This window comes from Rhipicephalus sanguineus, chromosome 7 (assembly GCF_013339695.2).
Source record: "Rhipicephalus sanguineus isolate Rsan-2018 chromosome 7, BIME_Rsan_1.4, whole genome shotgun sequence".
NCBI classification, from domain to species: domain Eukaryota; kingdom Metazoa; phylum Arthropoda; class Arachnida; order Ixodida; family Ixodidae; genus Rhipicephalus; species Rhipicephalus sanguineus.
In genome coordinates this window covers 76,855,494-76,881,840 of record NC_051182.1, presented here as the reverse complement: position 1 = coordinate 76,881,840, position 26,347 = coordinate 76,855,494, and the positions used below count along the sequence as shown (strand labels likewise).

The following is a 26,347-nucleotide window of genomic DNA, read 5'->3' as shown; positions in this document are numbered from 1 at the left end:
AACGAAAACATCAATACACACGCTGACGTCATCTGCGCGTAGTGCTGTTGAAGAAAGCTAACACAGACATAAATGTAGTGTGCGCCTCTTAAGTTACAACATCGCATAGAAAATCACGCTTTCTGTAAAGCGAAACAAGGCAAACTGCTGGTGCTACTTAGCCACGCTTTACGCAGTCTCATCGCTTGTTACAGTCAAAATATAATCCGATTGCTTGAAGTTGCCGTTTTGGGCTGAGCCGTAACAAGAGCGACGGGAAGGGGCGCATTGACTTTGCATGCTCTAGACGTTGTCTAAATGTGCTTCCGTAATTCATTACCTCTGTATTTGTTGTTGTAGTTGTTGTTGCACCCTCGCTTCTTCGCGCTGTTTAAGGGGAAGTTCGAAGAAATTGTGCACCTTCAGCTGGTCCAAAATTCAGTTTTCACGACACGTTCTGTTGCGAAATTTGCATGCAAGTCTACAGCACTTTACAGAACCGCCAGCCAATTAGCGCCTATCTTAATAGTGCTTTTCTATTTGCTGTCTACCGAAATGTTTGCCTGCACTAACGAGCCAGAACTCTCGCAAGCTGATAATAAAGACAGAATGTTGCGTTAGCCCAGCGGGAGTAATGGTGTGTCTGATAGTAACAGAATGAAAATATTAGGGTAGTAAATTCTTTTCAATTATATTAGATGAAACGTTTAGTTTATAAATTTAAGATATTGTCGTCCTAGTAATGAAATCACTTCATTTTTTTTATTGTACTCAGTAGTAGGCAAGAAATGGTCGAGCCAAAAATAACCAGTAATAGTGCTCGTCATCTTTGTATGCTGTGCAGCACGTGAGAACTATAGTACTAGTGATTATAGCTACTTGTTTTCGAAGTTATGCACCATAAGCCTTCGTCTTTCTTCACTAGCGCCAAAGGAAGCGCTCCACATGTTCTTCACATCATTCACTCTAAGAACTGTGACTCTCTTTTTATGCTTGTGAGAGTCATGTGTGTTGCACTCCCTTTAGAGAGGCACGTTGACCCTCCTTAGAAGAGTCGTGGAACGCACGACATTCGAAAGGAGAGTCAATGCACGACTCTCCCAGAGAGCGTCAGTTTGCCTGTCTAATGGGAGTGCTGAACATATGACTCTCACATGTATAAAAGAGTGAAAGGACAGCTTTTTTTTTCTTAGAATATTTACGCTAGCCCCTGTTATATATATTTGACGTGCATCTACTCTGCCAAGGCGGCCACTTGCTGCGTACGCTTTATTTCGTTCAATTTCAAGGGGAGATCAATTGCAAGTCGTTGTTTTGTTTTATATTGTTGGGGGTGCAACCCGTGGCGCTGGAGCTAACCCGCGTGGCTTGCCAAAGCGCTGCGCCATAAGCTGCTGCTTGGTCTAATGAGCTTTGCCTTTCGGTGCCGGTGTCGCTTCCTTCCACACACACAGAGAAACTGCTGCTCTCCAATGAGATCCACGACTATTACTTCGTGTCTCAGGGTAAAACTGAGATTCCGGGCCTCGACGACGGCGAAGAGCTGATGGCCACTGACGTGAGTAGCACGGTCACGCGGCAAACACTACGCATCACAACCATGGGTCCCGTCTCCCTTTTGAGCACGTTACCTATCTGCCACCACTTTTCTATGCCACCCATCAACTCTATGCGACCACTTCTATACCACCACTCTTGTCCACCACTCTTTTGTGACCACATCAAACCACCGCAACCACCTGGTCTTCGAGACCATGCCCCTGGAAGAACCCCGGTGTTGTAGCTCTTCCTTATGAGCTTGCCTTCCAAGCCTTGTCTTGTCCACCGACGAGCACCGTGTCTACCCTGATAGCTAACATTAAGAATATCACGGCGCGTATTATACTGGCCGACATGTCATAGACACTTATTCGCGGTTACTCGTTCGCTGTAGAGAGCCAGGCGATGGAAGTTCTCGTGTTTTCGTAAATACCACGGCATTCTTCGAGAAAATATTTCCAAAAAAGGATAAATAATGTCACCGTCACCACGCGGATTGTAGCCTGCCGTCAGGCTTCCATCAATTCACCGATAATTGAATTTCTTTCCTGATGCGCTCAAAGCTTAGCACATGCTTGCTTAATTCGCATGTAAGACAAAGAACTTGCCCGCTAGTACTTACATCAGCCACGCAGCGGCGCAGCGGATGCAGCCTCTAACAGTTGCCAGAATGTTGACTTAGGCATGAATGCCTTTCGCATTCAGTCATGCCTTACGGCTTTGCTAAGAAAAAATATTTTGAAACAAAATTTGAGCAGGTACGATGCTGCAGTACACTATGGCTTTCAATCGGGAGCGAATTATGTCGGAAGCTTCAGGAAGACGGAAAGTTAAAAAAAAAGCGGCGGTAATACGTCCGAAATTTATTCAGCTCGCTGTCTTGTGCCCAGGCTAAAAGCAACCTTTTCATAGATAACGAGCCGCTTTAGGTTTGCGTCCAAGCTGCGGTATTGCAGTGGGCGACAGGGGAAGGTCCTGACCAGAGTGCAACGTTGCGACCTTCCCGCACCTGTTCCTTGCCGTTGCAGAGAAACTGCTCCTTAGCAACAACGTCAACGACTACCATTTCGTGTCCCAGGGTAAGACTAGCATCCCCGGCGTTGACGACGGCGAAGAGTTTATGGTTACCGACGTGAGTAGCTCTTCTCCTTCCCACCTTCACATCCCCTTCCCTTTCCTTCAATCACGTCACACTCATCAGCATCTTTTATTTATTCATTATTTCCTCATCCCGAATGTATAATTTTCAAGCGTCGAGTGAAATACATTCATCCGATTGTTCGTTGCGCTTGCCTAAGATACACAGGATCTGGTCTTAGCTGTAGCGGATTATTTGCTTGAATACCTTAGAATAGGCAGTGTCAATATTACCTGCTTTACAGTTAGAAGCATTCTTGAGCGTTACGCATATGATTTTAAATAATTAAATTCGTGGATATGAACTACAAGAGACTCGCTTTGGAAGCCGCTTGCACCTGAAAGTTCTTCTGATCGTTACGGTTGTTGTTAATTTGGTCACAGAGAGGCCAGCATAACAACTCCAGCTCCTTGTAAACTGATGATTATCCTAGCTTGCGTACTTATTTGTGCTCGGCTGCTCAGTACACTTGTAAAAAATTGTTAGTCAATTTACCAGGATAATAAGTGTAACATTGTCATTGGTCAGAATCGTAATGTTGCCTACGAAGAGGCCAAAAAACCTGTAAACCAACTCAGGCTGCGCAATATCTGAACGCGTCTCCTGTCACGCGAACCGCAGACTGCCTTCGACGTGTTGGGCTTCACGGATGAGGAGAAGGAAAACATCTACAAGGTTACGGCGGCCGTGATGCACTTCGGCTGCCTGAAGTTCAAGCAGAGGCCCCGAGAAGAGCAGGCCGAGGCCGATGGTACCGAGGAAGGCGAGCGCGTCGCCCACCTGCTGGGTCTGAACGCCGCCGACCTCTACAAGAACCTGCTCAAGCCGCGCATCAAGGTCGGCACGGAGTTCGTCACCCAGGGCAGGAACATTACCCAGGTACGCCCGCCAGATCACCGCCATTTTCTTTTTTGAGAGAGTGCCCGACACGCTAACCGCTGCCTGCGGTGCTAGAGAGTGCATATCTCTGCCCTTTGCTAAAACGTCTATATTTCTGCTGGCAAGCGGTACCCGATGTGCTTGAACTGAGCAACAAGCGTTTGTCCGTGTCGGCATCTCCGGTAGTGCAGCTGCAATAAAAAGCACGAGTGCCGTGAACACACCTTTACAAGTTATTGTACAAAGGGATACACACTTGTTGAGATGCTTGTTGCAATTTATTCTAGCATGTCTCAGTTCGTTGCTCTGCGTTTGAAATCGAAGTACTCTAAGTCAATGAACTTTAGTTCCGCAGAATATAACACGCATTAGCGCGTTCAGCGATAACGCTTGTTATTATTGTTATATGTACATAGGGAAGGTTGGTAGGGTCGTCAAAATACGTAGGGAATAGTCAGATAATTCTAAATATCTATTCCCGCACAGGTGACGGCCTCTGTGGGCGCCCTGGCCAAGGCCATCTTTGACAGGCTGTTCAAGTGGCTGGTCAAGCGTGTCAACGAGACACTCGACACCAAGCAGAAGCGCCAGTACTTTATTGGTGTGCTGGATATCGCCGGTTTCGAGATCTTCGACGTGAGTCGTACGCCATTGGCGTTCTTTGTGTGTTTAAGAAGTCAGTACTGCTGAAACAGAAGGACGTATTTCGTGAAATGTCTACCTCTTTGCGATGTAACTGCCCTCGATAAATGCGTAGACATGCTATGATATTACGCGGCATTATCAAGCATTGGTTTCGACCGTACAGTGCGCAAATCCTAAGTACGCTAGCAGAAGGAAGGCGACGACCCTCAGAAGAAGCTTCATTTCGTAGCGTAGCACAAGACGCGTGAAATCGCTAAGTTTAGCCAGAATGCGTACCATCCGGGATGTCCCTAGTGGAAAGAATCGGAATTAGCTACAACAACTACCGTGAAATAATTATTATAGAATGTCAGCTTTCCACCGTAGGCTTCTCGGACCTGAGCCTAAATAACTAACGTAGCTTTAAAAATCTACCCGTGAGTTTAATATCCTCCGTCCCCTTAGGACCTTTCCTAGTCTTGCCTTCTCCCTTCTTCATTGGTACCTATGCATCCCCTATTGCCCAGAAAGAGCGTCCTCAAACCCAGACATGTACCTTAAGTATATGAAGCAGGCAAGTCAACACTGACAACCTATTTGCCTGACTCTGTCTCCGTCACCAATTCCTTCAGTATCCTCGAAAGCCACAACATACTCTCGACTCCTTCCGCCCGCTACCACGGTGCGTTCCTGTAGCGTGCCACCTCTGTCTTCCCGATGTAGAACTTCTTCCTTCCTTTCCCGTCCCCTCCTCCCTCGCAGTTCAATAGCTTTGAGCAGCTCTGCATCAACTTCACCAACGAAAAGCTGCAGCAGTTCTTCAACCACCATATGTTCGTTCTTGAGCAAGAAGAGTACAAGCGCGAGGGAATCGAGTGGGAATTCATCGACTTTGGCCTCGACCTGCAAGCGTGTATCGAGCTCATTGAGAAGGTAACTAGTCGCCCAGAGAGCCGCTCGAGTTATGCGTGTGCGCTCGCAAAAGCAACAATAGCAGCCGCCGCAGGCAGGGAAACAGCGTAACAAGTTAGCCGCCAGCAAGCCGACGGCTGCTAAACCGCTCTGAGGCACTAGGAGTTCTTGGTTTCGCAGAAATTCTAGTAATGAAGTAAAATTTAGTAAGCTGTAGCTGGAAACGGCTTGTATAGTAGGCCGAAGTGCTCAGTGTGTTTTTTAGGGGAGCTGACGCTTTTTAGTGCCTCTAATGGTTCGGCAGCCGCCGACTCTAGCGAAACTGTGGCTTCACGCTGTTAACATGCGGATCTTCTGCTTTCTTCTTCCCGTCTCACCCTTCCTGACACAACCGCCGCTACCACCACTGCACTCTTTTTATCCTTTCCCACCGTACACGACACCCGCCACGTCAACTGCCCCCCAAATTGCACCGGTCCGCGTACAGTACAACGGCTTCGAGCAAATTTGCATCAACTTCACCAACGAAAAGCTGCAGCAGTTCTTCAACCACCACATGTTCGTTCTGGAACAAGAAGAGTACAAGCGTGAGGGCATCGACTGGGTCTTCATTGACTTCGGTCTCGATCTCCAAGCTTGTATCGAGCTTATTGAGAAGGTAAAGCCTCCTCCCACCACCGCCCATGCCTAGCCCCCGGCAATGGGACCTCCCTTAGCGAGTCCGTGCCCCATTCCGCACAATCTCCTTCCACCGTAGCTCATATCAGCCGCCCTGGTGGACACCCCTCGACCGAATAGGCACCGAGCTAACGACACACCGTGTCACGCAGTAGGGTCGAAGTGAAAAGAGGCAAGCAATGCGATACTGAGCCGCGAAATGGAATGCCTCGTTTTGCTTTGCTCCACTTGTGTTTCACGAATGAAGCGAAAAAGAAATGCATGATCAGTATTACGAAGAGTAGATTTCCCAGCAAGCACTTTCGCAGACCTCCAAAATACCTTGTAGCCTGTCCATAATGTCCCTACAAATTGTACCCGAAATATCCCGAGGTGAACCAGTACTTCCTTTTTTCGAAGGTTACGCATGGTCATCAACCACACCATACCACCGTGTAACACATTCAATATTCAATAAATATACCTTTGTAATGAAGCATGTGCCATATCTACCACCTTAACCAAATCCTCCCTTGCACAATGCATGCAGTCAACCTCTCTGATATAATTCATTTTTAATAATTTTTCTGCTGCTCTGTCATTTTCAAAGGTTTCTTTTATCTTTTTAGCGTGATATCTTATCAGCTATCTGTGTGCAGTGTTCTATACTCTTTGCAAGATAAAGCGTCGTTGTCATCATGCTTTTAACGAATTTGCTACTCTGCCAAGGAATGCTTGAATTTCTGTTTGTGGCTGCATGAACGGCCTCCACTCGTCTGTTGTCTATATTATTGGCGTTTTGCTGCTCGAAGTGTGCCATTAAAACACATTTTCGTTTGTGCCTATCTAAATATGTAAGCTATTTATTCAAAAGTGATAATAGTCTGAGTAGGTGTACATTTATGGCTCGCCCTACATAGTTGTATTAGACTAATAAGCGTTAAGTAATTTTTAGAGTTTACACAAGGTAAAAAGGATATCGCTGTATTGGAACTACTGATGACTTATCAATCAGACACTACGAACAGCTGTAAAAATTCACTCTAGTGCTCGCCTAATCTTTTTGTAATTTTGAAGGTAGTTCTAATAATGTCTTAATGAATATCGTTGAGTAAGATGCTAAGTTATCCAGCGCACTGACGCAAACTGACTCAATATAACACGCGACAATGCCTAACATGCGGCAAATCTGAGTTCGGAAAAACGTTTATATGCAAAGATATCAGTTGACCGTTCTAAGTTATCCTAGAGCCACGGCGAAAGTTCGCATGACACATATTTGCCAACGGTTTTGTTTCTGAAGTTACATTCCTCATCAAGAGACGTCGCGTGCTCTGAGTGCCGTTTTCCTCCTCTTCGCCCGCCAGCCTATGGGTGTGCTCTCCATCCTGGAAGAAGAGTCTATGTTCCCCAAGGCCTCTGACAAGACCTTTGAAGAAAAGCTGAAGACCAACCACCTTGGCAAGTCGCCAAACTTCATCAAGCCGAAGCCACCCAAGCCTGGTCAGGCTGAAGCCCACTTCGCCATCGTCCACTACGCCGGCACTGTAAGTCTATTGAGCATTATGTGGCTACAACTTCTACTCAATGAAACTGTCCACACGATATACCCAACAGGCATCAAATCATATGCGCCTAGGCAGCAGGCAAAGTAGCATAAATACTAGTACACATCACTGAAGAGTTCCTGCTTCCCTTTTCACGTAATGATCACGTTAGGATCGTTCATTTGTTTTGTTTTTTTTTATTCACACGTTTGATAGTTTTTCTTACAGAAAACCAAAGGGGTGAGGGCTAAAGGCGCGAGCATGCGCCTGACTGAGGCCCTGACCCCTGTACAATCAGTGCTCAACGAAGCAACTTAATTAAAAAAAAAACATTGACATTATTATAACGATGGTGCTCACTGAATGGCGAGCAATCTTGCTCTTATATTCCAATACTGTTACGTGAGAACCTAGTATGGTGTATGCGTATTGGGGTGCACTAATAAATATCGGAGACAAGTTTTACACAGCTGCGTATAACGTTCGAGATTCGGACAGTCGTGCTAGGAAAAGCCTGCAAACATGAATTCCCGACAATCCGCGTGCAGCCTAACGGCCATTTGCGCGCACTCTTGCTGCCCAGGTGCCATACAACCTCAGCGGCTGGCTGGAGAAGAACAAGGACCCCCTGAACGACTGCGTCGTTGACCAGTTCAAGAAGGGCTCCAACGCACTCCTGCAGGCCATCTTTGAGGACCACCCAGGCCTGGGTGGTGGTGATGACAAGGGTGGAAAGGGTAAGCTGGCCGGCATATGAATACACCCTGCTGTGTCACATGGAATGCTTATTGTTCAGCTTCGTAGAAAGAAAAATTGAGCCATTGAATGCTACTGTTGATATCTTACGAGACAGTTCGCGCCGCTCTTCAGGGCTTCGAAGTTAAAGGGGCTGAAAAACTGAGGTGCGATCGGACGCAGGGCGCATATTGTTGCCCGTCCGACGTACTTTATTATGCCCATAAGCAGTGTTTAAGATACGGGTTCTTATTTTAGAGGCGCGCGATTCCATTGAGATGAAATGTGTTTATACATCTCCTTTCAGGTGGTCGCAAGAAGGGTTCCGGCTTCCAGACTGTGTCTGGTCTGTACAGGGTAAGTTCGTTTGATCCTGTTACGTAAGTTGGCACTTGAACGCACTGGTGCTTTGTGGCATTTGGAATTACGAGTCGAGAAAAGAAAACCATTATTTTTGACGCTTAAAACATCGTATGTTACAACGTTACCTATCAAGTAAAAACGAAGATTCGTAGAGAAGAGGGGGGCTTGTACTTATGGCACATCGTGTATGGAAACAATGCAAGCAACACGGTGCCGCATACATGTGTTCCTATATAACTGCCTGTTTTATCATGACTACTGCTAGCAATTGTTGATAGAAAGTAGAATTTCTCTTGTTCCCGTGAAATTATCGGCATTGGGCACTGGCCCTCTGTTAGCAATGTCAATATTTTTCTCTAAGCAGGAAAAGTGCATTAATAGTGTGTGCATGTTTTATTGTTTATAGTGCGCTATGGTGGCAGGTACGCCGCTCACAGCTCGACACGAATGGTCACACTGTGAACAAACGAAACGCCTAAGCAAATCCGATACGCGTCACTGCGCTTCCGCAGTATCTGGTGCTGCCGCTTGCGCACGGGCATTCACTGCATTTTGGTTGCAAGCGCAAAAGAGAACACTGTCTCCAAGCTACAAATCGAAAATCGTGTGACTACTCTGACGACTTCATCACTAAACACTTCCCAAAACGCAAGACAAAGCGCTCATTATCCGATCATTCGATGCTGCTCGTTGAAGCAGGATATGACCAGAGGCAGACGTCTCTTTTGAACTTGCAAACCGTGGATATTTGTGTGCTTGTGTAGGTGACTGCACTTGTATGATACCTACATCTTCCGAATGATTGCACGTAAACCTTGTTTCAAAAGAAATGCCATTCGTACAGGTCACTTCCACTAATTACTTTTGAAGCCCTTTTACAGGTTCCTCAAGAGCACGCTTGCGCGGGCATGTGACCCAAGGTAGCGGGAAGGGTGCGATCATCAGTAGAAGTTTGCGTCGCACGCATATGGGAGCGAGAGTATTCAATTTTATCGAAACATAAAACCAGCTGTTCTATTCGCCTAGCACTTTATTGGCAGCTTATTCGCGCATTATAATTGTTGCAATCATAAGTGGCGTGACTGTCGCTTTACCTACAGCTCATTGCTGCGCCACGTGGTGCCGCGTGATACATACTGCTAACGGTGCAGTGTGAACCGATGGAGTAGTTTAAATCTAACGACATGACGAGTGTACATAGTGCCAGACCAGCTATCTGACTGTCTTTTAAAAGGAGCTGGCGCCAGCGACTGACCTATTAATTACGATAATAGATCTGGTTCACTTTTTCTTCGGTGTGTAATGAAGCCTGAGGCAGCAGCGTGTTGAGCTAATTACTGTCACGGATAATTCTAAGTGCCGAAACGCTTTATGATATAACGCGGGCATCGTTTTCAGGTAATCTTAGTTCCATAATTAAACAACGGATTGATAAACAAATCGCGTACTGGGTCACCTGCGCGCGCACCAGAACCCAAGACCATGGCATGAACGGCATGACCTCAACCTCTATCTCTCTCCGTAGGAGCAACTCAACAAGCTCATGACCACCCTGCGCTCCACGCAGCCCCACTTTGTCCGATGCATCATCCCCAACGAAACCAAATCCCCAGGTACTTGGTTACCATCCCTGCAGCCCCGTAGCACGCAGTCCAATCACTAAGCAAGAAAAAAGAAATCTCTCAGCTTTTCGGTGAGGTGGTGTGCGTGAATTTTACACCACACCTTCACTAATCGGATGCGAATCAGAGGCCAATGAAGCATACGATCTGCACCTCCATATGTATATAACGTAAAATACGGTATGGGGGGTACGTCCAGCGTTGCGGACTTCACATGATGCGGGTAACAAAACGCCTGTAACCTGCAAGAGAGCCAGGTTTACATACGAGTGCTCCGCAGCGAAGTTTTAAAATCACTTAATAAAAGTTTGAGCACGTCTATTGTAGAACTGCTCAAGCCTGAACTTCGAACACCGTTATAACTGCGTGCTATGGGTGTTCCCGTGTGCTACCTTGCATGATATAAAGATACCCAGCCTTTCTTTCTTCTATTCCAGTACCTGTAAGTTCTATCTTATAATTCCTTTTCCGTATACCTCTATAGCGTATTATGTACCCTAGCTATTCATTAAATGGTACCTTGCATGATATATAGATACCCAGCCTTTCTTTGTTCTATTCCAGTACCTGTAATTTCTATCTGAATTCCTTTTCCATATGCCTCTATAGCCTATTATGTACCCTAGTCATCCAATAAATGTGTCCCTTGGAATGTTCCACTTTGTACCTTCATTACTACTACAAATGTACCTCTCCTGATTCCTACTGCAGAGAAACAAATGCCTCCTTGTGACTTTTTTCCTTCCTCTTATAATGCACCACGCATATTTAAACGTATGCACCTTCGCATAAGCACGTATCCTCCTCCCTCAAGAACATAAATGTACGTGTATGCATCTTCCAAAAAGCACGAATCAACTTCCCTCAAATTATTGGTCGCCCTCTGAATCTACGTTAATCCCTTGAATTACTTCGCTGCCTCCCAAAGAACGTCCCTTTTACCTACCTCCTGATTCGCAAGCCTGCACATCGAAAACCAAGCACGGTCTACTTCCCTCTGCAATCTCTCTCGTCCCATAATTAGCTGTCCTTCAGATTTTCTTCCAACTTCTCAACTTTTCCAGTGGGAACGTATGAATGTGAGCAACAGGCTTCAAATGCTTTGCTTTCTAATGCCGCAGTGTGCGACGATTTTACTTGCCGCCATGGCTGTTATGTTGATATTTATGATAACCAAACTTCGGATCACTAATTGCATAAGTACTCATTGTGAAGGTTGTTAAGGATTATGAAGTTTGTTTCTTCTTGCATAATTAGCTTAGTTTAATTGGAACAAATAGAAATGCTCAGACCATTAAAGATGCGAGGTGGCTTAGCAACTGCATGGACGATATTTTGAATAAGAGCTCCGTGAGTTACACTGTAATATAATACGCAATCTGGAGAAGCACGCCGCCATAATTGTCGCTCATGATATCATCATAATTAACGTGTACTCAGTATAATATTAGATCGACTCGATGCTCGTCGACTAATGCTGTTGCGTGGCTTTGCTAGGGCCTAATCCTGCGCATCGCTGTGGCCGATCTTACATTGCAGTGAGAAACGTCATCGCTGCGGTGTTTGTGTGTGAGCGCGCGCAGGCGCCTAACCCTTGCTTTGCTCGCTTTTCTGCCACAAAAGGAACAACTGAACAAGCTGATGGCCACACTGCACAGCACCCATCCACACTTCGTGCGCTGCATCATTCCCAACGAGTTCAAGCAGCCACGTAAGACACGATCAACGCCGATCCCTCTGTTCGGTGACACCCACACCAAGCAACCCATTTAGAGCACGAACTGAGACCCCATTATGCCCAAGAGAACAGCAAACGAAACAGCCGGTTTCATTGTTGTGTCGTTAAAGATAAATCAGGATACGAACAATGCTCTACTTTTTATACTGCCTTGCCTAATGTTCTTGTAGAGTCCCCAAATCCTCGCTATTTCGCCTTGTGTCAAATTGATACAAAGTGCCCGTTTCAAGCCTTTAAATCGATATGTGCAGACAAAGAGATAAGAATCTGCAGTCTGCTATTTTGAAAGCACAGGAATAACACTGCTTTGCCTCGGTCATCCTAAGAGCTCTGCTAAAAAGAACGCATAGTTTTCGGAATGAAACTCACTTATATTAATGAGAGTTTTGTTGCCCTAAGTTACGTGCAGTACTTCGCAAATATGCTTAGGCACGATAAGACTACCCTTCATAAAGGCAGAAACCGGCTGTTCGCGAAGCATGTCCCGTACCCACCACACGCAGTTATGCCCACGCCGACTTCAGTCGGCCAGTCCCACATCCAGAAAGAAAAGCCTCCGTGCCCACTCCCGCCACAGTCGGTCAGCCCCACGCCCTCAGATAGATGTACCGTCGTCACCTCGTGAGATCGACCCCACGCCCACAGCGTTCAGCCACTCCTGCACCTCTCACGTGGCCCCACACCTAAGTCTCAGAATCACCCTACAACCCACCACGTACACTCTCCCCAGGGCATTGGTGCGGCCTCCACCATACGCACAACGCAATGTTGTCTTGCGTCATGCCTAACCCTTTGCCCTGCACTGGTGACCCACAGGAACAGTTGAACAAGCTGATGGCTACCCTGAATAGCACCTCCCCCCACTTTGTCCGCTGTATCATTCCGAACGAAACCAAGTCCCCAGGTAAATGCATTCCCTCCACGTGTTTCTCTTACTTATATCTTCTGATAACTGAAAGTCAAGATTTCAAGTGCTCGTTGTCCAGAGAGCTTTTTGAGAAATGCCGTGCAGCTGAACAAAAGTGCCGAATACAACGAAGTATTGGAGGAGCAACGTAATGTTCTTGCCTGTGACAAATCTGTCTTAAGTACTTTGTTCCTTGGCTCACCTAACAGGTGTGTCTGTGTAATTTGTGTTACGGAGCGAAGGAAAATTTGTTCACAGAGGCTTATAAAATACTGTTACTTCATTTTTATTTCTATTAGAACGTGGTGCAAATTTTTTAATGTACAGTTTTTTTGGAAGAAGAATAAATATACTTCGATATATGTATTATTAGCCTTATCGTGATGCCTCCTTTTGACGCTCTTAAAATGTGGATTTGAAAATTTGTTATAAGAACCCTAAAGAGGAATACACACATTTAATGATGTTTTGAAACATGCCAATTAAGCTCAACAGCACTTTTCAAGGTTTGCAAATTATAACTGGTGTATATGGTAACACATAGAAAGAATTTGCCAATGGAGGTGATTTGTACTGCGCCTGTCGTTTCTGGGATAACTGTAATTCGTATAGCGTAGACGTTTGAGCCACAAGTGGCCTAACGATACTGAAATGACGTCATAGCAATTTCAAACCACCAACACCTAAGCGTCTCTTGCGCGTGCGCAGGCGTCATCGACTCTCACCTTGTCATGCATCAGCTCACCTGCAACGGTGTGCTTGAAGGCATCCGTATCTGCCGTAAGGGCTTCCCCAACCGCATGATCTACCCTGACTTCAAGCAACGGTAAGCATGACGAACCACTCAGTACTAACAATTCTCGGTACATATATTTTGCGATTTTGTTTTTTTTTCGCTTAGCTGCAATGAACAATGTATTTTCAGTTAAAATGTAGAGGGCGCTTTTTAGCCGCGTTGTTTAATGCTATGAGCCCCTCTAGAATTAACAACTGATAGCCAAGTTTTTAGCACGCATGCAAGCACTCCTATCTCACTTAATCATGGATGTGCTCGCTGTGCACACATCAAATGGAAGGAATAATGTCATCGTCACTTAGCTCATCCAGCAGCTTATGCCCGTGTCTTTTACGACGTCTGCTCGTATGGTTTGCGTTCAGGCATGGTTCACTAAATAAAATGTAGTCTCACACGAGTGAGTGTATTCTGTATAGTGAACCTTGAGTATGATTCAAAAACTTATCCTTTGGCTCGAAACTTTGCCCATGTATTGTCAATGCCATTTTTAAAAGTATTTCTGCTAGCGACTAAAGAAAATTATCATTGTTGCATTTAAAAAAATAGATGCTGGGGATACATGGCTTTACGGAACATCTAAACGATGTCTTTGTGTCTTTTAACGCATTACAAGGCCATAGGTATCACTGCATCTATTTTTTTAATAACGTGGTGCTCAGTTTGTAACATAAGCGCTTGTTGGCAACCGCAGTTCATCAGTGTTGATGCATCAAGACGCCTGCACGAATTTACATCACTTCCGGAGTCATATTTGTAACGACACTGTTTTGCTTTTCTTTTGCAATGCACGTGCTTTTTTGTTTCTACTTCACTGAGGCCGCTTCAAACAAAGCCAAATGACGTATAAACTCTGGCCTGAGCGTAGCCTTGCGTCAGAAACAAGCTCTACAGAACACATAACGGAATGGCAAATGTTTTCTTCATTTAGTGGAAGCTATCGGGGGGTACATGGCAGCAGCAGCAGCACATGCTTGACTTGCAATCCTCACCCTGACATTGTGTTTTTGAACAGATACACAATCTTGGCGGCCAGCGCCGTCCCCAAGGGCTTCGTTGACGCGAAAAACGCTTCCGAAAAAGTCATCGAGGCCATTCAGCTCGATGCCAACGATTTCCGCTTCGGACACAGCAAGGCACGTACTGAAGAAAGAAGGATGCCCTCCTCTGGTCCTCTAATGGGCACCCCGTCGTGCAGCTGTCGCTCCTGTACTGTCGTCGCTAGTGAAATTTATTAGGCCACATCAATTTCGAATGACACTCGGGAGGAGATATTTACCTCTAAGAGTCTCCATTCATGTGTGAATCAACATTCACCCGTGGTTCACACAATGTACACTTTATACGCAAGTGTAAAATTTCGTTGTTTCAAACTGCAAGATAGCTGCACAACGGAGCGCAACCTGTGTCCGAATCAGACCCGTTCTGAAACCCTGCCCCATAGCTGTTCAACACCCGAGGATTATTGTCCCCCATATCCATTCCCCTACTGTCATGTCGTGAATGTCGAGACCTCTGGCCATTTTTTTCCCCGATCAAAGCGGTAAGTGCGCCAGATTTTGTTTTTGTATGCCCACTTTCAGTCCCATTTTTTCGCACCCTTCCTTTGACTCACGACGCCTCTCGAAGGCTGCACCTTTTTCTCCCACCCATGCATCCCGAGGAAATTTCCTTCCGGCAGCATGGTTCCCTTCCTTTTGAGATCGTGCTGCTTTTTTGAAGACGCCACTTTTCGGCGTGTCTCTCTTCATGCACGGTCTCTGTCCCCACTTGCCCCCAAGCGCTATTCAGGACAAGAACGCGACTGCACCTAAAACAATCTGAAGGCATTGACAAAGCGAATGGTATTTGCCGCTCTCAACAGCGGCAGATCGTCAAAGAGTTCGTAACGTCCATGCAGTGTGCACTTGCCTATATGCATGAAATTCGCTAACATTTAAGACGTAGCACCATAAATAATTCCATATTACGTGCTGAAAAAGAAGCTTCACCCGAAAAACTGTTGCGTGCGCTTTTTGTCATTGTGCACTTGGACCTTTTGCGGTCCTAGATACGGCATCCTTGCCTGCGGTGAGCTTCCAGACTCCTTCATCGAGGGGAGACAAGCAACGGAGATAATTATGAAACAGACCAAAATTGACGAGCTTGAATACCGCTATGGACAAGATAAGGTATGCTGCGCAGCGACTCTTTCTTCAGCTGTCGTTTTGTTCCTGCTGCTGTCTCGTAGGCAGACCCTACGCTCTGCCACGCACCGTTCCTAAAGCCCGCGAAGCTCAACCCACCTATGAACGCCGTACCCGGTGCTTACTGGCATGCCTACTAACTGTGGGTCCGCAGCGTGTGGCAGCCTGACTCGAATGATCGCCGGACTTCGCTCCGCTCACGACGCCGACAGGATAGCTGCTGGCACTCCGCTAATATCAGCAACGACAACGATCGTTCGTGCCTCGTGACAAACTGATAACTTTTTTTCTCGTATATGAAAACTACACGTGAGGGCCGACATCTGTCCCAACTCCTGTTCTCCTAGACCTCAGATTTGCATGTCTGGCAACTTTCTGCCAGATATCAGTCAACGAAGCTCTATAAAATTATAGTGAGGCAAGGTTATTCCGCAGTGCCGAACAATTGTCGATCGGCGAAATCAGGCATGTGGCAGTCTGTAAGAATCAGATGCGGAGCCAAGTCTGTGCGCATCCCTTTGGTGCTCAGTAGTGCCCACCTATCTAAGCCCTTGCTTCCTCCTGTTACGCGCCCTTGCCCCCCTGTAGATACGCCATCCTTGCCCCTAACGTGCTCCCTAAAGGCTTCGTGGACGCACGTGCCGCTACGGAGAAGCTCATGGACGCCATCAAACTGGATGAGGGCGAGTATCGGCTCGGTTTTACCAAGGTACGTGAGATCAATGTGCCTCCGTATACCTTTCCGTCCTCCTCCACTTCCCCTCTACTCTTCCTTTGCGCCTGTGCTCCCATTAGATGGACCTTTTCATATCTCTTTGATTTACTTTTGTGTGACGCACAGTAGTGCACTGTCTTTTGGCCATTTTATGGCGCTGCATGTTTGCGCTGCCGAAGTAGCACCAACGACTCAGCTTCATCTTAAGAATCCTCGCGCAGTATTAGCTTAGCCACGCTTAAAAAAAAGATTTAGCAACCCATTTCCCGCTTACAACTTTACGTGTTGCATGTCTTCTGTATCGCAAATGTAGTTTCTAGATTTTAAAATGTGCCTGATATAATTGAAAGCTGTCACAAAAAAGTTACACATGATGAACCTGTAAACATTCCTGAAGTATATTGTTTTTTTAATAACTAAGCTCTTTGTATTTTTAATGACTCCATGTCTTCAGCAACTTTAGCTACGGTATACATATGCTAATTTATTGACTTCGAATTAGTGCGTAGATAGCATTCTCTTTAACTAGTTCACATACTACAAAATACTCATGACCATGTAATTTCGCTCAGTTTTGCTCACTTCAATGTGTTCGTCGCACATAAATTCTGTCTTATTAAGTATGTGACACTCCTCGTCATTTTTCTCCGATAATTGAATGAGCGTAGTATGCGGATAGTTTCTGCGTCATTAAAGATGAAATGTCACTAAACTGATCTCGGTTGTCGTACAGATCTTCTTCAGGGCCGGCGTCTTGGGTCGCCTTGAAGAAATGCGTGATGAGCGTCTCGGCAAGATCATCACCATGATCCAGGCTGCCGTGCGCTGGTACCTTACCAAGAAGCACTTCCAGAAGCTCAAGGAACAGAGGTGTGACTTCATTATTATTCGCTTGGTGTTTCTATCGCCTCAACAATATATGCAACGGCGGACGTCGTCCCATAAGTGCTTAACGGTATCATCGCTGTAGAACATGTCCATGTCGTTATTGTGTCTCGTTCCATGACAGGAGCCGGCTACATTCCCTTCACTTCCATGAACAAGTTACTTGCCTTTTTACCCCACGTCAGCTATTTACAACATAGATTTGAAGTTCCACATTTTAACGCCAGATCTTTAAAATGAATCTCTTATTATTTTCAGGGTCGCACTGTTGGTCATTCAGCGCAACCTTCGCAAGTTCCTCCAACTGCGCAACTGGCTGTGGTGGAAGCTGTACAGCAAGGTATGAAAAGTTGTATTGAGAACGGTACACTTTGGCATTCCGCATTATGCCTAAAATTAACGTGCAATCAAATGATGCTTTCAAAAAACTCTTACGTATATCGGGACTTCATTGTACAAAAATAAGCATTTTACACTCATTGGCATTCGTTCATCGGTTGAGGAACATAATTATATGATAATTCGGGCTTAAACGTTAACACGCAAGCACTTCTTCATTACAGGTCAAGCCCCTGCTGTCTGTTGCCCGCGTGGAAGACGAACTCAAGGAGCTTGAGGAGAAGCTCAAGAAGACCCAGGAGGCCCTTGACAAGGAGGAGAAGCTTCGCAAGGAGCTCGAAGACAAGAACGTCAAGATCCTGCAGGAGAAGAACGATCTCTTCCTGCAGCTCGAAGCCGAGCGCATGGGCGCGGGCGACGTTGAGGAGCGTCTCAACAAAGCTCTCACCCAGAAGAATGACCTCGAGTCTCAACTGCAAGACCTGAACGACAGGTTGTCGCACGAGGAAGACGCGCACTCTCAGCTGACACAGACAAAGAAGAAGCTCGAAAGCGAGGTCTCTAGTCTTAAGAAGGACATCGAGGATATGGAACTTGCTCTGCAGAAGGCGGAACAGGACAAGGCCACCAAGGACCACCAGATCCGCAACCTCAACGACGAGATCCAGCACCAGGACGAGCTCATCAACAAGCTCAACAAGGAGAAGAAGCAGCTGCAGGAACAGAACCAGAAGACTGCTGAAGACCTGCAGGCCACCGAGGACAAGGTTAACCACCTGAACAAGGTCAAGGCCAAGCTTGAGCAGACCCTCGACGAACTTGAGGACTCCCTCGAGCGCGAAAAGAAGGCGCGCGCCGACCTGGAGAAGAACAAGCGCAAGGTTGAAGGCGATCTCAAGCTCGCCCAGGAGGCCGTCGCCGATCTCGAGAAGCACAAGAAGGAGATGGAGCAGAACCTGCAGCGCAAGGAGAAGGAGATGGCCAGCTTGGCTGCGAAGCTCGAGGATGAACAGGCTCTGGTTGCCAAGCTGCAGAAGCAGATCAAGGAACTGCAGGTAAGACGTGCGTTTTTTTTTATTCGCCTTGTCCATCTTCTCCTCTGCGCTTTTACGAAGCATGGGCAACCACACTTTGCCGTCGTAGGGGTAGAGAGTAGGCATTCTTTGAAAGGTGCAAGAGCTTGTAGTGAGAAATGCATAAACCGTCGATGTTTTATATTCGCTTTGAATATCTTGACGACATGAAAACTTCACTCATCCTGAATCAGACAAAGGCGTATCCCGCGGGTAAACGCGGTGGCTAATCTATTCTGGCTTTTCTACTGAAGGAGAACGAACGCTTTGCTTTCATTTTCAGTTACCTTCAACAGGATTGAGCGTAATGGCACGAGAATGACTACAGTAGCGTGAGAGAGCTAGCAATTTTAATCCGTAGAACAGTGGAATAGTTAATACGCTTTTTTAAACATTGTCGCGCATTTTAATGTAGCAGTTCAGTGTTCTTCTGACGAGTCCACCAGATTAAAAGCACTTGTGCGCGAAGACAGAAGGCGAGAAATTGCAATATGTTACTCGCAATATCAGTAAGCGATGTCTTAGGCGATACATAAAGTGCTCGTACTGAGAAAACATGCCCACCCATAACGAATAAGAATTTCGTCGTGACCAATCTAAGGCAGAAAAGCTGGAATGCAGGATGCCCCACTATTAGTATATTTCCCTCAAGCAATAAAGAGATCAGCGATAAAGATTCAGATGGAGAAAGTATTCATGGGTTCTTTTAAAACTAGTAGCAGTAATACACCTAAAAAAGAATCAAATGTAGCCCTACTGAATGCGCGGCTTTGTTAAATATAGTCGTCTTGAGTTCTTTCTTCTTTGCTGGAGAAGAAACTTGACGCCATAGGCAATTCTAGCGCGAGACACATCAAAGTAACGAATAATCTTTAGTGTGCACAGTGTAAAAGAAAGTGATTCAGAGGGTGGCGAAGAATAATGGCCAAAGGCTCGGTCAAGAATTCGAAAAATGTCCCAAAATATCAGCTCGAGGAAAGTATGAGCTTCTGACAGACAAAAAAGAAAAGAGAAGGTGATTACCGTGTCTAAAGAAAGCGGCTTACCTGTCTCCGCGTGTAAGCGAGACAGCTCGCCGTCCGTGGCAGTTCGGGCCCAAACTCCGTCCTTGAGGACCTTACCGCCACCGCAACCGCTTGTGCCCGTCGTTCGCCAGCCAAACTGGGAGAACGCTACAGACGTCCACGTGACCGCAGGCCGTTGCACCGCGAACGGGCCCCCTTCACCAGGTGAAAAGTTGACTGGGAAGTGATGGGCTGCAGACCTGAAGCGCCAAAAAGAAAACACGTTTGCAGGGTGAGAAGGTCTCGAAAAAACGCGCTGCCCTGTTAGCGCTAGCTGCCGGCGGTGAGTCAGGGGAGCCGCGCGAGCGGGAGCGAACGCGTACATATTTCGGGCCATAGGTATTTTTGGTGAGTGAACGGCGCCGGGGGCGAGGGAGCCCAGCTCGGGTTTCCCGAAGCCTCTGGGGCCTCCCACCCTTTTAACGCGTCGCCAGCAGACTCGAGCCGTCAGTACCGACCCGAGCGAACCGCGGTGCTCCTCGCTCCTCACTCCTCGACGAACCAGACGACATGGAGAGCTCCCCAGCGCTCGAAGCAGCTCGCGCCGTCCAGAACAGCCTGTCCAACGGATTAGCCCGCGAAAATGGCCCGTTGGTCAACGGTGCATCGGCTCCCGTCAGGAAGCCCAAGGTTGTGGCCACGGCTGGCGACGCGCTGCTCGAGGACTCCTTCTACCCGCTCCAGAAGGGACCGTACATCTCGCCAAACTACCGACTCAGCGCTGAGAGCAAGCGGCTTGTCCGCCAGGCCCAGGAACCCGTACTCGCGTCCAGCCCCGCCACAGTACACCTCATCTATGAAGTATGCCTCGAGACCAGTCGTAGCTACTGATTGTACTACTGGGTGTGCTTGTGCTTTGTGTCATACGTCGTCGCTTGGCTAACCACTCTGGATTTACCGGGCAGCCAGCACCCTGCCGCGTGTTCGGCGCGTGCGGCTCGCCTGACGTCCACGTGCTTTGTCGTGGTTTGAGTGGCTCTTCATCGGCTTTGCCTAAAGCATGCTTCTGCGGCACTTTCGGCGCCGTAGTGCTTGTTCCCATTGTGGAACACGTGGGGAGCTTTGGCTGCTGGTTGAGACGGGGAATATTTGTAGGCAATGACGGGGACGTCGTCGTCCCCTGGTCAAGGACTACGCAAGTGTGGTTGCTTCTGCGAGGGGCCCCCCTCAGTTTGGATTATGTGTCACATGGTGTGGCCTTTTCTTCTAGGCCCGCATCGAGGAGCTGGAAGAGGAACTGGAAGCTGAACGCCAGGCCCGTGCCAAGGTAAGTTGGCGTACTGATATTGTCTCAGGCTTTGGAGTAAGAATAAACTAGTCAGGAAAAAAGAACGTGCTAGAACTGTCAACGCCAGTCATTGTCAGGGCATCTGCGACCCCAGCCTTAGTGAGCACATTATCCTTGAGTGAGCAGAGAGCTCTTAGCACCTGTCATTTTGCCATATAGCAGTACGTATGGTGGTTAGCTTTATTGGTTCCATAGGTCGTCATTACTGGGTTCGATAATTTTTAAGGAGCCACTCCTATGCGGGGTAACCAAATACATGCAGCTGTCTTAAAGCGCTCCAAGCAGCTGAAACAATAATTAAACGTGGCAAAACGCAGCGATTTATCATCGACGAAATTGTGTACCACGTTACTGTGACAGGCCTGGCACTAATGTTCGCTTAATTTGTAAACTTGATTATCTTACTTACATCGCGCAGAAGTCGGCTGATGCGCAAATAAAACGAACGTGATTGCTCGCGTATATGCAATTGTGCAGCCGGCTTCGTCTTTCCGGACAGTGCTACGAACTCTAAAGCTGTCTTTCGTTCAATGTATTGGTTTTAAAAGTGTCGTGCTACAGTACATATCTAACGTTTGAAAACTTGTGCCTACAAAGAAACAAGTGCGACTTTGTTACCTTTCATCACCATCGGATTCTAGGCTGAGAAGCAGCGCGCCGACCTTGCACGTGAGATCGAAGAGCTGAGTGAGCGTCTCGAGGAATCGGGAGGCGCTACGTCGGCCCAAGTGGAGCTGAACAAGCGCCGCGAAGCCGAACTCGCCAAGCTCAGGCGCGACCTCGAGGAGTCCAACCTGCAGCATGAACAGGCCATGTCCAACCTGCGCAAGAAGCACAACGACTCGGTTGCCGAGATGTCTGAGCAGATCGACCAGCTCAACAAGCACAAGGCCAAGTAAGCGGCCATTCTTTTTTCCATAAGCAGATGCTCCAGAGCGCTTTTCGCTATAGAAGTGTTAGCTTCTGTTCTAGCAAATATGTAGGCTGCCAAAGAGCCAACTTTAATCAGTGTACCAGTTGTAGGCTTCAGCCTTGCGGCCATAGTCAGCTGTGTGTTCTGGCGGAAAGGCCCACTTTATACGAGCGATGTGTTACCTTCTGAGCAGCTAAGATATCGCCAAGACTTAACGTATTTTTTTACTTGATTAACAAATCCTTGATAGATTGAGCGATGCGCGTGAAGCTTTGAATTGGAGTGCCCTATTTTATTTATTTCGTGGACGCCTATGAAACGACGAAGCGAAGTAATATAGCGCTATCTTCAGCGATTTTCATAACATTATGTGAACACATGATACAGCCCTAAAGCTGAACCGTCGAAGCGCATTTTGACTGTTTTGATTGGGACAGCATTTGAATTACCAAATGCACGACTGCACAGCCCAACGTCGTCTTATTTTTTGTTACTCTTTTTTATATTGGCTGTCAACGATACCCGAGTCATTTTCTACGCTCGAGAGGCTTTTTTTAATCTTGGGGAAGTTGCAGTCACCAGAAACTGCATGCGAGTTCTTCGACTGGCAAAAGCAGCTGCGGATGACAGCGTGATTTCTTTACGCTGGATTTTCAAAAACCGCTTCTCTCCTATATTCTTGTCTTTATGCTGTTTGACACGCCAGTAGTTTGTGTGCGTGTGTGTGTTTGCCTTTTGTGCCGCAAAGCGTTTTCTTCGAGCCCAGTCCTTTGGACATCCCTCTTGACCACGGGAAAATCAGTTTTTATAACGACACTTTGGCTTGGCAGGGTGGAAAAAGAGAAGGCACAGATCAAAAGCGAACTGGAGGACATGCGCGCCAATGTAGAGCACCTTAACCGGGATAAGGTAAAAGCACCCTTTTGATCAGCCCCGATCAGTTCCTTCCCGATCCGAGATGGCCTACACCGTGCCGAACCTGCACTCTCTGGTCCCGCCTGTTAGAAGTGAAAGAGACGAGCCTTGCCCTCAGCTCCAGTAGGGGTTCTTCCCTCAAGTGTGCGAGCCCACTTTTGAGCCCCACCATTTCTCTCCTTCCTCCCTCCTCTTCCCCCTTACCCTGAATGTACACATAGAGTTGAAAAGGAGCGTGCTACCCTGGCTGCCGAAGTGTCCGACCTCCAATCCCTCCTGGACCACAGCAACAAGTCACAGGTATCCCTTCCCTTCGAGAATGTACACACTGTCCAGTTTGCCCGCACACAGCAAACGCACCGGACAGCTACCTAACAGTTATTACCGGTTCGCTGCTCCGTGCAGTCGTTCTCACATCAGTCATAAGCACTGCCAGCCTCGTTATGTTATTGAAAGCGAATTCGTATCCTGTAGCTACGACTTCTTTAGGGCGTGAAGTTTCCTCGTGCAAAGACATGTGCCACATAATTCGCATTCGTTTCTCGTCCGCTTTCGGGCGAATAGTTCTAAAGGAATACTGTCAAAAACGAATTTCATCTGACAGTGCCACCTCTACCTTGACGCTCGTAACGCAGTTCCGTGCAAAATAATCACTGATACATTAGGGAGGCGTCACTATGATTCGGAAGTTATGAAGCAGTCGACGCCAACGGAAGCTACAGAACAACCAGAAATTGAAACGTGATGACAAGCTCATCGGTTGACAGCTTCCAAGGCAAAAACGCTGTGTGCGGGCAGATTTCAAAAGCGTTCACCTTGCTCTATGTAGAAAAGCTTCGGTCAAGCATCTGCCAAAGCTTTTTACCCTCGCCCGCTATGCACGACACCCTTATTGAAAAGAGCATGCATACCCCGTCCCATTATTTGTGATTATTATTGTATTGCAACTCAAGTTGTGTTACACCAAAGCAGATTTCATCCTATACTTAAGCAATTGTGTACGTAACTGGTTACTTTTCACATGTGACAGCACTGGAAAACATTGTTTCCACGCGGCTTAATTCAGCGTCGTAACAAGCACTACACAGTTCACTACTCACACTACTCAAACAATTTTTAACCCGCACTCACATCGGTACTACTTACGCTTATATTTAATGCAATTCCTCAGTGTCACTACCACAACAGGCACTAAACATTACACGCAAACAATCGAATGCTTCACAAAAATGTGCTTCATATGTCACTCGCACTGTAGACATCACACTTTTCTAACTTGTTAACAATGCATCTTCGATATCCATCCAGCCTGGACCAAGCACTAACTTTCATTTCCATATTCTTTCCCTCGTGCCTAAAACGAAAAGGCAAACGCTGAGAAACAGGTGAAACAACTGGAGGTTCAGCTCGCCGATGCCCAGTTCAAGCTTGATGAGACGAACCGCACGCTCAATGACCTGGATGGCTCTAAGAAGAAGATGAGTGTTGAGAACAGCGAGTTACAACGACAGCTCGAGGAGGCCGAGTCGCAGGTGGCACAACTGAACAAGATCAAGGCTTCACTCGCCACGCAACTCGAGGAGGCCAAGCGGCAAGCCGACGAGGAAGCTCGGGTGAGTGGCTACTGTTCAGTCGACGACAAGCGATGGGGTGTTTCATGTGTATACACTAAGTTTTAATACAAGTAGACCAGTTCAGTATACAGAACAATTGGTATAAATGTGACAGCAAAATGGTATATCGTTCCCAATGCCGGAAATATTCGACTTATAGTACGAATTTGTTTGACCCTACGTTGGAAGTGTAGGGCTGCTGCTGCTCCAATGAGCGCCTTCCAGGCCCTCATTTAACACACGCTTGCTTTCAAAACTGGTCTACGATATGATCGGTATACCTTGGTTAAACTCCATCGTTGTTACACTTAACGCTGCTTATGATTAACATTTCCCAAGTGGTATTAACCGTGACCACTGTCAGGATTTCCCCCAATGAAGCCTCGCTGCTTTCGCAGTAGCGTAGTATTGCTTTTACACCATAGCAGTAGCTTAATTCGCCGACCCGAATACCACTGCAGGAGCGCGCTGCTATCCTTGGCAAGTACCGCAACCTGGAACACGACCTGGACAACCTGCGCGAGAGCATCGAAGAAGAACAGGAAGCTAAGGCTGACTTCCAGCGCCAGCTCAGCAAGGCCAACGCCGAGGCTCAGCTCTGGCGCTCCAAGTACGAGAGCGAGGGTCTGGCGCGGCTGGAGGAACTCGAGGAAGCCAAGTGAGTTTTCAATATCTTATGTTCCTATTTCATTGTACAGTGCAATATGTAAATTCAATGAGCGAAGACGCCTATTGTTAATTTCATTGCGAGGTTATGCAGCGTGCGAAACAATAATAGTAAAACTTCAGCTTACTTGGATAGGTTAAACTGAGGCGTAGTTACTTGCCGTTTCACGTTTCTCTACTTGTTTTTACTCACGACCAACCCGGGTTCGTGAAGAGAAGACAGAAAGCTTTTCTTCCTTGGAGCTGAAAGCATCTCGTGTACAGAAACCCTAAAATCGCCTTCGTAATAATAACAATGAGACTGCTCATTCAATTTTATAATGGACAAATCTGTGTAACAGGTCAAAAGGTGGCATAGCGCCTTCCAGAAACACTGCTATGAGCGTGGATATCGCCGCAAACTACGATATTTGTTCACTGTGGCGGAGGAATTCTCATGAACATGCATCGCTTCATTATCACGCAGGCGCAAGCTGCATGCCAAACTCCAGGAGGCAGAGGAGGCCATGGAGCAGCTGAACGCCAAGTGCAGCGGACTCGAGAAGACAAAGGCACATCTGCAGGGAGAGCTGGAGGACATGTCCATCGAGGTGGACAAGGCCAACGCTCTTGCTGCCTCTCTCGAGAAGCGCCAGAAGTCCTTCGACAAGGTACGCGCTCAATGAATGAAATCAGCTTTCTCTATAAGGTACTGAGTGGACATGTGTGTAACGTTCCCTCACTCTTGTTCGTTGCTGCGATCGGCGTAGGTCATCGCCGAATGGAAGGCCAAGGTTGACGACCTCGCTGCCGAGCTGGACGCGTCTCAGAAGGAGTGCCGTAACTACTCCACCGAGGTGTTCAAGCTGCGCGCCGCCTACGAGGAGAGCCAGGAACACTACGAGGCTGTCAAGCGCGAAAACAAGAATCTGCAGGATGAGATCAAGGACCTCATGGACCAACTTGGCGAGGGTGGCCGAAGCGTTCACGAGCTTGAGAAGTCTCGCAAGAGGCTCGAGATGGAGAAGGAGGAGCTGCAGGCTGCGCTCGAGGAGGCCGAGGCCGCGCTTGAGCAGGAGGAGAACAAGGTACGGCAAATTTCACCGCTTTCACTCCGACTTGTTCTTCCAGCAAGCATAGTATTAAGGATAGTATACACTGAGTATTTCGTTCGACAAAGTATGTGTACACAATAAGGCTTGTCAAAAGCACATAGGAATTGAACTGTGGTGCCTGACATAGTTATACTTCACTGCGACAGCTTTATGGGGGAAGGAA

General features: G+C 47.1%; 1 protein-coding gene across 25 annotated transcripts in view; it reads left to right on the top strand.

Moving 5' to 3' along the window:
- LOC119399538 (myosin heavy chain, muscle-like) overlaps positions 1-26,347 on the top strand; it is a 145,764-nt gene that overhangs the window by 17,267 nt on the left and 102,150 nt on the right. For 5 of the 25 annotated variants that reach the window (XM_049417775.1, XM_049417753.1, XM_049417774.1 and 2 more), the window contains 18 exons: positions 2,547-2,650; positions 3,278-3,535; positions 4,022-4,171; positions 5,559-5,729; positions 7,096-7,275; positions 7,859-8,012; positions 8,318-8,367; positions 12,550-12,637; positions 13,349-13,466; positions 14,449-14,569; positions 17,068-17,204; positions 17,478-17,559; positions 17,783-18,613; positions 20,906-20,962; positions 21,625-21,878; positions 23,033-23,111; positions 24,179-24,424; positions 24,886-25,082. In XM_049417775.1, coding sequence (XP_049273732.1) covers positions 2,547-2,650; positions 3,278-3,535; positions 4,022-4,171; positions 5,559-5,729; positions 7,096-7,275; positions 7,859-8,012; positions 8,318-8,367; positions 12,550-12,637; positions 13,349-13,466; positions 14,449-14,569; positions 17,068-17,204; positions 17,478-17,559; positions 17,783-18,613; positions 20,906-20,962; positions 21,625-21,878; positions 23,033-23,111; positions 24,179-24,424; positions 24,886-25,082 — 3,277 coding nt within the window. Of the gene's footprint in view, positions 1-1,433; positions 1,538-2,546; positions 2,651-3,277; positions 3,536-4,021; positions 4,172-4,921; positions 5,093-5,558; positions 5,730-7,095; positions 7,276-7,858; positions 8,013-8,317; positions 8,368-9,898; positions 9,987-11,618; positions 11,707-12,549; positions 12,638-13,348; positions 13,467-14,448; positions 14,570-15,483; positions 15,605-16,207; positions 16,329-17,067; positions 17,205-17,477; positions 17,560-17,782; positions 18,614-20,905; positions 20,963-21,624; positions 21,879-22,726; positions 22,806-23,032; positions 23,112-24,178; positions 24,425-24,885; positions 25,083-25,556; positions 25,741-25,839; positions 26,158-26,347 lie in introns of all 25 variants that reach the window. The other 20 variants (XM_049417767.1, XM_049417776.1, XM_049417757.1 and 17 more) reach the window with 18 other exon arrangements.